This window comes from Ipomoea nil, unplaced genomic scaffold, assembly GCF_001879475.1.
Source record: "Ipomoea nil cultivar Tokyo-kokei standard unplaced genomic scaffold, Asagao_1.1 scaffold2360, whole genome shotgun sequence".
In the NCBI taxonomy this organism is placed as follows: Eukaryota; Viridiplantae; Streptophyta; class Magnoliopsida; order Solanales; family Convolvulaceae; genus Ipomoea; species Ipomoea nil.
This window is the reverse complement of record NW_017618788.1, coordinates 956,733-968,632: the sequence shown is the minus strand read 5'-3', so window position 1 is coordinate 968,632 and position 11,900 is coordinate 956,733. Positions and strand designations below refer to the sequence as shown.

The 11,900-nt window shown below is 41.9% G+C and overlaps 1 protein-coding gene across 1 annotated transcript; it reads right to left on the bottom strand.

The window, feature by feature from the left end:
- Positions 1 to 3,231: 3,231 nt before the first annotated feature.
- LOC109152041 lies at positions 3,232 to 9,407 on the bottom strand. The gene is made up of 4 exons (XM_019299623.1): positions 9,003 to 9,407; positions 7,176 to 8,159; positions 4,523 to 7,127; positions 3,232 to 3,236 (listed from the first exon to the last, which is right to left on the bottom strand). Exons 1-4 carry the CDS (start codon positions 9,405 to 9,407, stop codon positions 3,232 to 3,234), a joined length of 3,999 nt encoding a protein of 1,332 aa, XP_019155168.1.
- Positions 9,408 to 11,900: the final 2,493 nt, after the last annotated feature.

The following is an 11,900-nucleotide window of genomic DNA, read 5'->3' as shown; positions in this document are numbered from 1 at the left end:
CCTGCTCCGTATTGGCCCTCTTGTTGGCCATATGAATGGCTTCTGCGTAGGTGGCCGGCCGATTGTCCCTCAAGTCTCGGTACAGCTGGCCGGACCGCAGCGACTCAATGAAGAAGGTGAGCGCCGTCTGGTCCTCGACCTCTTCTATGGACCGGATTTCTTTCTGCCAGCGGGCCAGATAGGTTTTCAGAGATTCGCCTTCGTCTTGACGGATGTCACCCAAGTGAGTTAGGTCCTTTTGTGGCTTAATATTAGCGGCGTAATGGCTCATGAAGCGGTCTGCCAACTCTTCGAAGTTGTGAATTGACCCTGAGGGCTGCGCCACCAGCCACCTTTGTGCTGACCCCTTCAACGTGGGTAAGAAAGCACGACACATGACCGGGTCTCGCACCCCTAAAAACCTGCATCTTGGCCTGATAGCTCAGCAAATGCTCGTGGGGATCGCCGGTTCCATCGAACGTGGCTTGTTCCGGGAACTTGAAATCACTCGGTATCTTAAAAGCCATAACCTCGTCTGAGAAAGGTAAGGCGGTCAGCAACGTACGTCCTGGGGATTTGGCTTTTCCCTCCATCCGTTCTCTCAGATTTCGCACCTCCTGTACTAGGTTAGCCACTTCGACCCTCTCCCGGGTGCGATTTCCCGTGGATTCCGTGCTTTCGCCGACTTCAGACTTAGCCAGTTGATCGGGGTTGCGGGGAGGTTGCTCCACGCGACGAGTCTCGGTCCTGGCTCTTTTGGTTCGGCTCTTCTCTCGTGCAGCCTGTCCGTTGCGGGCGGCTAACGGGGCACGACTGGGCTCCTTCTGGCCCAATCGTTCCCTTGCCGGCCGACGCCCAACGCTGGGACCTAGTCGGGAATGAACAGATTGTGCCGGTTGGCTTTCAGCCCGTCAGCTCAATTGTCGGCTGTCGGGCCTCTGAGGCGGTTGCAACTCGCGTTGCGGCTGGCGAGTGATGGACTGTTCTCTCACTCCTAGGCTCGCTTCGGCGCAAGCGCGCCCGATTGCACGTAACTGCTCCGGGGTGAGCAGCACCTGAGGTAATTGTGGGTTTATCTGCGGCGTCGGCGGCGGTGTCGTCTCGTTTTCTTGGCTCCGAGCATTCCTCCTATTCAGCTGGCTTCTCAAGTCGGCCTCTCGTCCGTTGTCGTGACGGCTCGACTGTTCTTCGCTTCCTGCCATGTCTGGAGTCTTTCTGATTCAACTATTGTTCCTCGGACTCGCCTCACTCAAGAGGACACGTGACTCTTCGTTTCGATCCCCACGGACGGCGCCAGTGATGGTTTTAGGGTTTTCGGGCCCAAGGAGGTCCAACACAACCTTTGGTCGGAGGATACACCTCTCAATAATATTTATGTCTAACTCGGAGATAATAACAGTGCTCAGAAAACTCTTTGTTATTTTCCACTCCTCTGGGTGTCCGAAAATGTCTGCCTTTTACAAAAATGGAGGAGCCTTTATATAGTGGCTCCTCCTCTGCCGACTTGAAGGCCCTTAATGGCCGACTTCAAGGCTAATCAAGGTGTGGAGCCGTTGGATGCCATTACTCGGTCAACCAACGGCTCTCCTGGGCTTGTAACAGCCCGACCGGGTCTTATCTTTAATGCTTCAACGGCTCTCTTTTAAAGGAACTCCTTTAATGCCCTCAACGGCTCCTCGAGCCGGGTCCTTTCCTGGGCTTGGGCCTCGGCCGACTCCTGGACTTGACCTTACCACTCTTTAGGCTCCTCTCGATGCTGGCCTACTTCTATTTTCTTTGGGCCCCTATCTCTTGGGCCGGGGTCCTTACCCCATCAACATGCTTTTAATTTGAAGGGAACACAATAAATTAACGAATAATGAAATTTAATCTTCAACTTCTATGTCTGGATGAAAGTTAAAAGAATGTGTGCCATCTAAATGTAAAACTAAAAATTTATTATTATTTTATATATTGAAGAATGCGTTTTGTGTCTAATTATAAAAAAGTTTAAATTTATACTTTTTAATAAAAGTATATATTTATTATTTCATATATATTTATACTTAATGGAGATGGATCAAGTAATTAAGAATTAAACTTTAGCTAAGAACTACAAATTAATGTTAGCTGTTGATTTGGGACAATCAGCGACAGTAACGTAAGGAAAAGAAACATGCTGATCTGACATTTTGCCATTTTAATTTGCTAAGTATTTCAAACTTAAAGTGTAATGGTATAAAAGAGTTTTACACACTTTTGATCTCATGACTATAGTGGTACTATTTGAATTGATTCACAACTTTTAAACTTTACAATCTTGGTTCATGACTATTGGCTTTTTTTTTTTTTTGTTTTTTTTGTTTTTTGTTTTTTTTGTTTTTTGCAAAAAGGTCATTCCGGCTCATTTTTCGTCAATTTATCACCGGATTAAGAACCATTTCCGCCAAAAGCGGGCCGAAAAATTAACGATAAATGGGCCTGAAGGACAATTTTTACAAAAAACAATAGTCATAAACCGAAATTGCAAGGTTTAAAAGTCGTAGATCAATCCTGATAGTGCCACTATATATATAGTCGTGGGACCAAAAATGCGAAAAACTTTGGTGTAAAATTATAAGTACATTTGCTGATATGTAATGGTGAAGCGTGTAAAGAATGCAAAGCTAGCTTGACTTTCTCATTGATAGTAAAGAAGTATAAAAACTAGAGTTAATACCCAAAATGGTTCCTCGATTATAGCTAAATTCACAAATTGGTCATCGACTTTTAATTTCAACCAATTAAGTCCTTAACTTTGCAATTTTAACACAATTTGATCCTTTGTCTAGTTAATACCCAAGCGAAGTAGGCAAGCTGAACCGGCTCGGGATCCCCAAGCAGCAAGCGGAGAAGCACTTTCCCCCTCCGAAACGGCGCTGTCATCTCCAAGAGCATTCTCTAAGCTGAACCGGCTCGTGATCCCCAAGCAGCAAGCGGAGAAGCACTCCCCCCTCCGAAATAACGATGTCACCTCCAAGAGCGTTCTCTTGAGCTTTGCATGTGAAACTACATATATATCCTCAAAGATCGCGGTCAACAAACGGTCAAATAGATGGAGGACCAAATCATGTCAAAATTACAAAGCTAAAGACTTAATTGGTTGAAATTGAAAGTTGAAGACCAATTTGTGAATTTAGCTATAGTCGAGGGACCATTTTGGGTATTTACTCTAAAAACTACAAACAGTTGCAACAAACACATAAAAGTAGTAGAAACAAAATACTAAGCAGCCTAATCTACATGAAATAAACCAGAAACAAAGACTAAACAACCCAATTCAAACTATCTGCTTAATAAAATGCACCTTTACATATCAACATATGGAATTGCAATTTTGCACTATTACATATAATTAAATGTATTTTGTAGTATTACTCGTTGCTCGTTTGCATTTCTTACAGAAAGCATATAAAGTGCACTAGAATAAGCTCATGTACTCAATAGCCACAAGTTATATATCAATTTCATTAGCAACCGAACAATAGAACTTTATCACGGTCACAATATTATTGAATCCAACTAATACTCCATACAATATTAATCAAGTTAATTGACGTTAAATTCTTTTGAAATTTTTCTTTTACCAAGAATATATAACTTTGTTGTAGATAATGTTGTAATGATATTAAATAATTGGGAAAATGCAGGGCAGTTTTAGTCAACCAATTATAACCATATTGTATACTCAGTTTGTGAATTATTATCATAGCAGTGGTTCTACCACAATTGAATTTTTAATTTTCCATTTGCAACAAGACATCACAAAAAATAAGCATATTAGATACCAAGACATCACAAAAAACAAGCATATTAGATCATTAATAAATATATAAAAAAAATGTTACGAAATAGTTTGTTCTCATAAAGAAATTTTAATATGAAAAACTTATATGAATATACACATTATAATTAACAAATCAATGTATTTTCTTTGAGCATCCATTTTGCTTAAATGCTCTTCAAGAATCTATATAAGAAACAAAAACATTACAAATAATATATATTGGTCATATATTACACTAATATATAAATATGAAACCAAGCGTATAAATATCACCTTGATTATTTAGAAAGATAAATTCATTTTCTAACCAGTAAATTGACATTTAACTTTGAAATTAAGAATAAGTAGATACATGTTTATAAATCTTAGAAAACTAGCAATTCTTCATTACAAATGAAAAGAATCGATATATATGAAGGTTTAGTTGGGGGAATTTGAGAAAATCCTATGAAATGACTAATATGTCTTTTAATAATTTGAGAATTTGAAGTGCAATGTTAATTTTTTAGCTACACTCCAATGATAAAAAAAAATGTGTCTGTGAAACTCAATGATTAATTAATTATTTAATACAAAATGATAAATAAAAAATGACTAAGATATCTCTCAATAATTTAAAATTTTAAAATGCATTATTATTATTATTATTATTATTATTATTATTATTATTATTATTATTATTATTATTATTATTATTATTATTATTATTATTATTTGGTGAATAAGGAGGAGCTAAACGCTCCAGAAATTTAAGAGATCCTTCTAGTGGCCACAGAATGGCTATCACGAGCAGGAGATTGTTTAAGCCATCCGGTGGTTGCGGCCAAACCGTAGTCCCCCAAGTAGTGTTCTGGCCCAGGTTGGCCAGAAAATCTGCGCATTGGTTTCCTTCTCGTAGGACATGGATGAGCTGGCAAGCTTGGAAGCTCGTCATCAGGTTCTTACAGCCAAGGATTAAGGTATCGGCTTCCGGACTAGACCCCGAGCAGTTAAGGATGGCTTGCACTAGCGCTTCCGAATCAGATTCTGCCACGATCTTATTGAAACCTCTGCTTTTTGCAAGGCGTAGCCCCTCGCGCATTGCCCAGAGTTCAGCAATAAAGCTGTTGGTCGGGCCTATTTTAGTAGAGAACCCAGTGATCCATCTACCATGCCAATCTCGAATGAGCTCCATCCGTGTTAATTTTAAGCCAGTCTTGCGAAGGAGGTGTCTAGTGAATCCATTTGTGCGTGCCCCCTCCCATATCCGCAAGTCTGAAAAGGTACCTCCTGGCTTCCTCGGCTCCAGCTTTTGCCCGTCTGATAATATCTGTTGCCCCGACATCTTTGGTGTTGAAGATAAACTCATTTCTGGCGATCTAAAGGCTAGGTTCCAGAGGACGTGTGGGAAGAGACCGTTCCAGGGTATGCCTAACGTGTTTCCCTCCTGCCCAACACAATTAAGCCGCACCCAAGTCTGCAGAGGTGTGATGGCTGATGGATCGAAGGAGGCTGGTGCTCCAGCAATGTTCCAGCAATCCACCGCTTTGTCACAGCGACGGAAAACGTGGTCCAAGGATTCGCTGACATCAACACACCTCGGACAATTGCCATCTATTGCCAGACCGCGTCTCTGTCTTTCCTCGTTGATTAGGAGCCCATTGTTCATCATTTTCCACAGGAACATCTTGATCTTCTCCTTACACTTTAGGGTCCACACCCACCCAAGGTTGGTGGGTTCGTCATGGTAACCTGCAATCAAAGCATGAGCCGAATTAACAGTAAAGGAACCCGTACCTGAGTGAGGCCAAGTTATGGCATCGTCCTGCGTTGCGGCGTAACTAAGCGGGACTGCTCGAATGGCCTCGACGATTCCTGCCGACAGTAACGTTTGGATAGCGTTAATATCCCAGGTATTCTCTCTCGTGATCATGCACCCTACAGTTGTCGCATGGGCGTCCAGAGGGATAGTAACGTTAGGTAAGGAGCTGATTGGTCCCGAGCCCATCCAGTGATCATGCCAGAAGTTAAGAGAGTTGCCATTCCCCACCTTCCACCTGATACCACTTCGAAGAGACTTGGCGCCCTTAATGATGCTTTTCCACGGCCAAGAGGAGTTTGTGGTTGCTGTAGCGTTAAGGAAGCTGGAATCTTTAACGTATTTTTCTTTAAGGACTTTGACCCACAGTTTATTCTGATTGGTTGTTACTTGCCAAGCCATTTTGGAAAGGAAAGCCATATTGCAATTTTTGGCTTGACGAAGTCCAAGACCACCACATTCCCGAGGCATGCAAACGTTGTCCGAGCTGACTGTGTGAATTTTCCTAGTGTCTTTCGAATGACCCCACAAGAAGTTCCTGCAAATTTTATCTATGGAATTGCAAGTACTTACCGGCAGTCGCATGTATTGCATCGCATAGGTTGGGGTCGTAGCAAGGGACGTCTGGACTAAGACCCTTCGGCCAGCCATGCTAAGGGCACTGGCTTTCCAGGTAGCCAACTTCTTCCTCATTTTATCAATGACACTAAAGAAAGTGTTATGGGAAACACGCTTGTGAAGTAAGGGAATCCCGAGGTAGGTCCCTAAGTTTAGATATATAGGAATCCCCATTTTCTCGCCAATTTTTCTCTTCAACTCTGCATTGGTATTATTAGAACAGAAGATCTGGGATTTAGACTGATTTACCTTAAGACCGGAGGTTGCCGAAAGATTGTTGAGACACTCCATCATAATCTTGGCTTGACACTCCGTGGCTTCACCGAAGAGCATCAGATCATCTGCAAAAAAGAGATGAGAAATACCGATACCACCTCGAGAGACATTGACGGGTTTCCATTGTCCAGAGTTAACCGCTTGTTGAATGTCAAACGCCAGCCTCTCCTTGACAAGATTGAAAAGATAGGGAGCCAAAGGATCGCCTTGCCAGAGGCCACGACCCGGGGCGAACGAAGGGAGACGTCCCCCATTCCATAAGATGGAAATGTCACTATTCTCCAGCGAGAAAAGGATGAGCTGCACCAGGCTAGTAGGGAACCCAAACTCAATTAGGGTGTCCTTCAAGAAAGACCAGCTAACACTGTCGTAGGCTTTATGGCGATCTATTTTAACCACCATCAAGCCCTTACGACCTTTCTTCATGTTCATCGTATGAATCACTTCCTGTGTAAGAATGATGTTATCCATAGTGGAGCGGCCCGGGAGGAAGCTGTTTTGATATGGACCAATAATACGGCACATAATTGGCCTCGGCCTATTGACAAGGACTTTGGAGATGATCTTGAAAGCCACATTTAGGAGAGTAATGGGGCGAAAGTCTGCAGCGGTTTCCGGAACCTCCTTCTTGGGTATGAGCGTGATGAAAGCCTAGATGAGGGATAAAGGGACGGTTCCACTGAAGATTTCCTAATTGACCATGATAGTAACTGGTGACCCAATATGCTCCCAAAACTTTTGATAGAAGGCCGTCGGAATACCATCTGGGCCGGGACTTCCAAACTTCTTCATACCAAAGACAGCTTTTCTAACTTCTTCACTAGAAGCAACTTTTAATAAGGATCTTGCTTCGATTGGGGAGATTTTTTGGGTACCTGTGACCGGAACCATCGTGACCCTGCTGTCCGTAGCTACTTCTTCAAAGAGATTGGAGAAGAAAGAGGTAATGTGGTCAGCCAAAAGAAGAGGATCATTTGACCAATTGCCTTGAATCTTGAGGAACCTAATCCTGTTTTTATTTCTTCGAATCATCGCTGAATTGTGGTAGAAACGGGTGTTTCTGTCTCCATCCCTAGTCCAGTCCATTCTAGACTTTTTGTGCCAAAAAGTCTCTTCCTGGTCCAGGAGAAGACTGAACTCAGTAGTGAGCTTTTTATTTAGCGCCTGTAAATTCCCGGAGATCATAAATTTAGGATGTTGTTGAATGCCCCAAATTCTCGCCTCCATCTGTCTTTTGTTCTTGAAAATATTTCCAAAAACATCCTTATTCCACTGTTTGCTCTGCGTGATCAGGTCTGAGATGATGGCATCAATGTTACGGTCCTCCAACATACTAGCAGCCTTCCAAATCAATTCATAGTCATTTCTGGATAGCCAAGCCGCTTCAAACCGGAAAGGGCAGAGTTCCCGATTTGGCGGATCCCCCGCCGAGTCTTTAAACATTAAGGGATTGTGATCCGAATGCAACCTCGGGAGGGTCACAACTTTTGCCTCTGGGAAGGATAATTGGGCAGTCATATTCCAGAGAACCCTATCCAGGAGACGAAGCTGAGTGACTCTATTCCCCACATAACGGCACCAGGTGAATTTGTTTCCCGACACCCCCGGGTCGAAGAGCCCGCACATAGAAACTGCATCACTAAATTTTTGCAGACTGAAATTATTGATTACATCACTACCCCACTGTTCAGCAGAAGTAGCAATGTCATTAAGGTCGCCCAGAAGAATCTAAGCGCCTTGAATCATGTTGGAAAAACGTTTACAATCTTCCCAAAATCTATTCTTCGCCAATAAATTAGGCCTGACATAAGCAAAAGTAACAAAACAATCATCCGATCTATTGACAATCTTCGCATGAATAGCCTGAGAAGAATGACTAATAATGTCAAGATTAATATGCCCCTGTTTCCAAAGCAGAAGCAACCCACCTGCAAAACCAATAGGCTTGACCAAAAAATGGTTAGAAAAACCAAGTTTGCTGGCCATGTTAACCATGCCATCAATCTTGGTTGAGCGAATCTCTAGGAGGCAAAGGGCATCAGCTTCCGATGTAATAAGAAGCTCTTTGACGTGATTCTTAACACGTCTGTTAGCCACCCCTCTACAGTTACAAGAGATTAAAATCATTGACACATCGCGGCGGTGGGGGAAGTTTGAGTACCGCCTTCCCCAGGCGTGAAACTTAGATTGTGAAAGTCCCCAGCCAAAGTTGCAGTAGACAAGAAACCATCTGCCAAAGCAGTCTAATCACCAAAACAAAACGGGGCGTCTGCGTTACCATGGCCGATCGAAGTGGCCGAAGCGGACAGAGCCACATGGTCAGCCATCATGCTGCCACGATTCCCAAAACCTCGACCATTCCCTCGAAAAGCCACCCTAGTACCACCACGGCCCCTATAATTGGCATAGCCTGAAGACCGGGGGACTGTTGTATTAGGAGTGGACGACTGGGGTTTAAGGAGGAAGATTGAGGCGGTGGGGGTCGCAACAGATCCGGGGGGCGACTAGCAGGGTTAGGGAGCAAACCTGGCATGTTTCCAAACTCAGAAGCATCTGGAACCGGTGGAGGAGGAGCCTGAGCGCTAACAGTGGCTTGATCATCAAGGTTCGCCAACGACGAAAACTTGTTGCCTCTTTGTCGATTGGCGCCATTCTGGTTTTTTGTGGGCGATTGTTTTTCTTGGCTGCATGGTCTGAGTTCTTCCTGGTCACGATCACCCGGGGCCTATAGCGGGGTTTAGCAGCCACAAAAGCTGGATGTGTTGTGGATCTTGGCGACGAAATAGACTTATCGGTGGCAGGTTGATGTTGGTTTGGCACGGCTAAGGATTGTTGATTCGCCGGAAGATCTTGTTGGTGGCTAGCATTAGTGATCGGATTAGGAGTGGTGTCGGAAGGTGTCTGCTGATTATCTCCCTCATTCTTAGCCATGGGAGTTTCATTAAGATCCACGGTGCAGCCAGTGTGGGCCTTACCTGCGTTTTGTGGACAAGAGTGATCTCTGTGGCCTATTGTTCCACAAGTAAAGCAAACCACACGCAAGCTTTCATACTCCACAATTTGAATTTGGTCTTCAACCCAAACTTCATTAACCAGGGGGTGTTGATATCAATTTCCACTGCCGCTCTCGCGTAACGACCTTTGACAACCCCCATCGTCGTCCGATCTAACTTTAAAGGCTTCCCAACCCCTTCCAGGACGCCTTTTATTATATCATCTCTGAAGTATTCAACTACCAACCGTGGAAGCCTTACCCAAACCGCCATCTTCGATATCTTTGCGGTGGCGGGGTCAAACTTAGGTTCCCAACGCTGGGTAATAAGGTAGTTGTCGAAGATTTTCCAAGGTCCATCAAGGAGTACGTGTAGGTACTCCGTAGGGTTTGTAAATCTCGCCACGAAGCAACCATAGCCGATATCAATCAGTTCCACCCAATTCTTGATTCCCCACAGGAGAGGAAGTCTATGTTGTAAGACATTGAAGTTGACAGTTTTCCCGAGATATTTGACGATAAGAGCCATCTTCCACCTTTGACAGAGTTCTTTGCGAACCTCCATAGGGATTCTAACCTTTGGTCTGCAATCATCAGGAGCATTGAAATTCTCATCCACATCCGGATCAATCACAAGGTCGGAAAAAGCCTATTCCGTAGCGTTCGTGGCTGTTTGCGTTCCACCTTCGAACAGTGGTTCCGATGCCGCAGCCGCAGCAAAAGTTCTCTTGGTCCTCTTGTTTGTATGCGACACTGGTTCAGAGCTATCCATCACATCGTCCGGAGGAAGCTCGTAGGCCTCAGCCGGGGCTTCCATGCTTTCCGACGACAGCGTCGCCGTGAACGGCTTGTCAGAACTACCAAAAATAGTCGAAAACACCAAAGGAAGGTTACCTTTGGTAGAGAGCGTTTAAACTGAAAATGCAATATTAATATTAACATAATTTGTTAGTTGTGGATCGGAATGATTATCACTTTACACATAATTAAAGGGAAAATTTATATATAGTAATTAATAATTAATAGACTGAGTCTACAATATATGCATAATTAATAGACTAAGAACGTCATTTTCCCTAAATAGTTTTAACATAATATTTGCGACATCTAAATTATTGTCCAAAAATATCTAAGGGTTGGCTAGGTTGTCTAGCTAAAAGGTGACCAAGTTGGATTTTTCTTGGCTTCATATGTTGTTGTTTTCCCTGGTTTGGTAGGCAATAAGTTGCGATGGAGCTTTCGGACCATGCATGCATACTACGTGTAGGCTGTAGCTAGTCCCAACCTCCCAGCTAAGATTGCATGGGACTCATTGCAATCTTGTTTTTATAATACTTTTTAATTTATTTAACACCAATGATGTTTTAATTGAGTTAGTAATAAATAAATTTTTTAAAAAAAAACCTCTCATAAGTCATAATTATTATGATTTGATATGTCTAATAATATCAAATTTAGAGAAATCTTAATTTGATCAAATTTTCAAAATGCATGAGGAGAAATAGTGATTTTAGTATTTTAATTATGTTTGTATTATAGATTAAGTCATTACATTCTTATTATTATTATATTTACTTTTTCTCCTTTTGTGTAAAGTGACGATTTTAATTATATTAATCAAATATAGTCCATCACATTTAACATGAAATGTTATATTACAGAAATTGTCAAAGTTAACTGAGTAATTGAGTTAATACCTAAAATGGTCATTGACTATAATGGTTTTTTTCAATTTTGTCCTAAATAACTTTGGTGACACAATATAGTCTCAGACTTTTGTGTTTTTCTCGATGTAGTCCTCTGTTTGTTATTCTGTCAAATTGGTATTAAATAGAGGGACAATTAAGTAATTTCAATATTGTCATCATCTCTTTTCTCTCAGACCTACGAAGTGAGAATTCCATTTTTCTTATACGAATTACTCCCATAATTGCAATATACACACAATACATACATATGGAGAAATTTCGTTATCACCTAAGCACGCCTATATATATATATATATATATATATATATATATATATATATATATAATATATATATATATATATATATATATATTAGTCCGGTTCAGGTGAGAACCATTGCTTGAGTGTGAACCTGTGAACTTCAATGCACCGTTGAGATGTGAGATTGGACAACTAAGATCTGAGGAGTGGTGCAATGCTGCATTCGGTGCAGTTGTGTAGTGGTGCAGTGATGCATGTGGTGCAATGATGTATATTTATCAGGTCAAAATCATTATAAATCACAAATTAAAGATCGAGCAAGATCAAGGTGCATAATGGTACACAAGTTCTCATGTTAATAGTGGTTCTCATTTGTACCTAATTATATATATATATATATATATATATATATATATATATATATATATATATATATATATATATATATATATATAGGGAAGGGTATTTATAATGATTTTGAC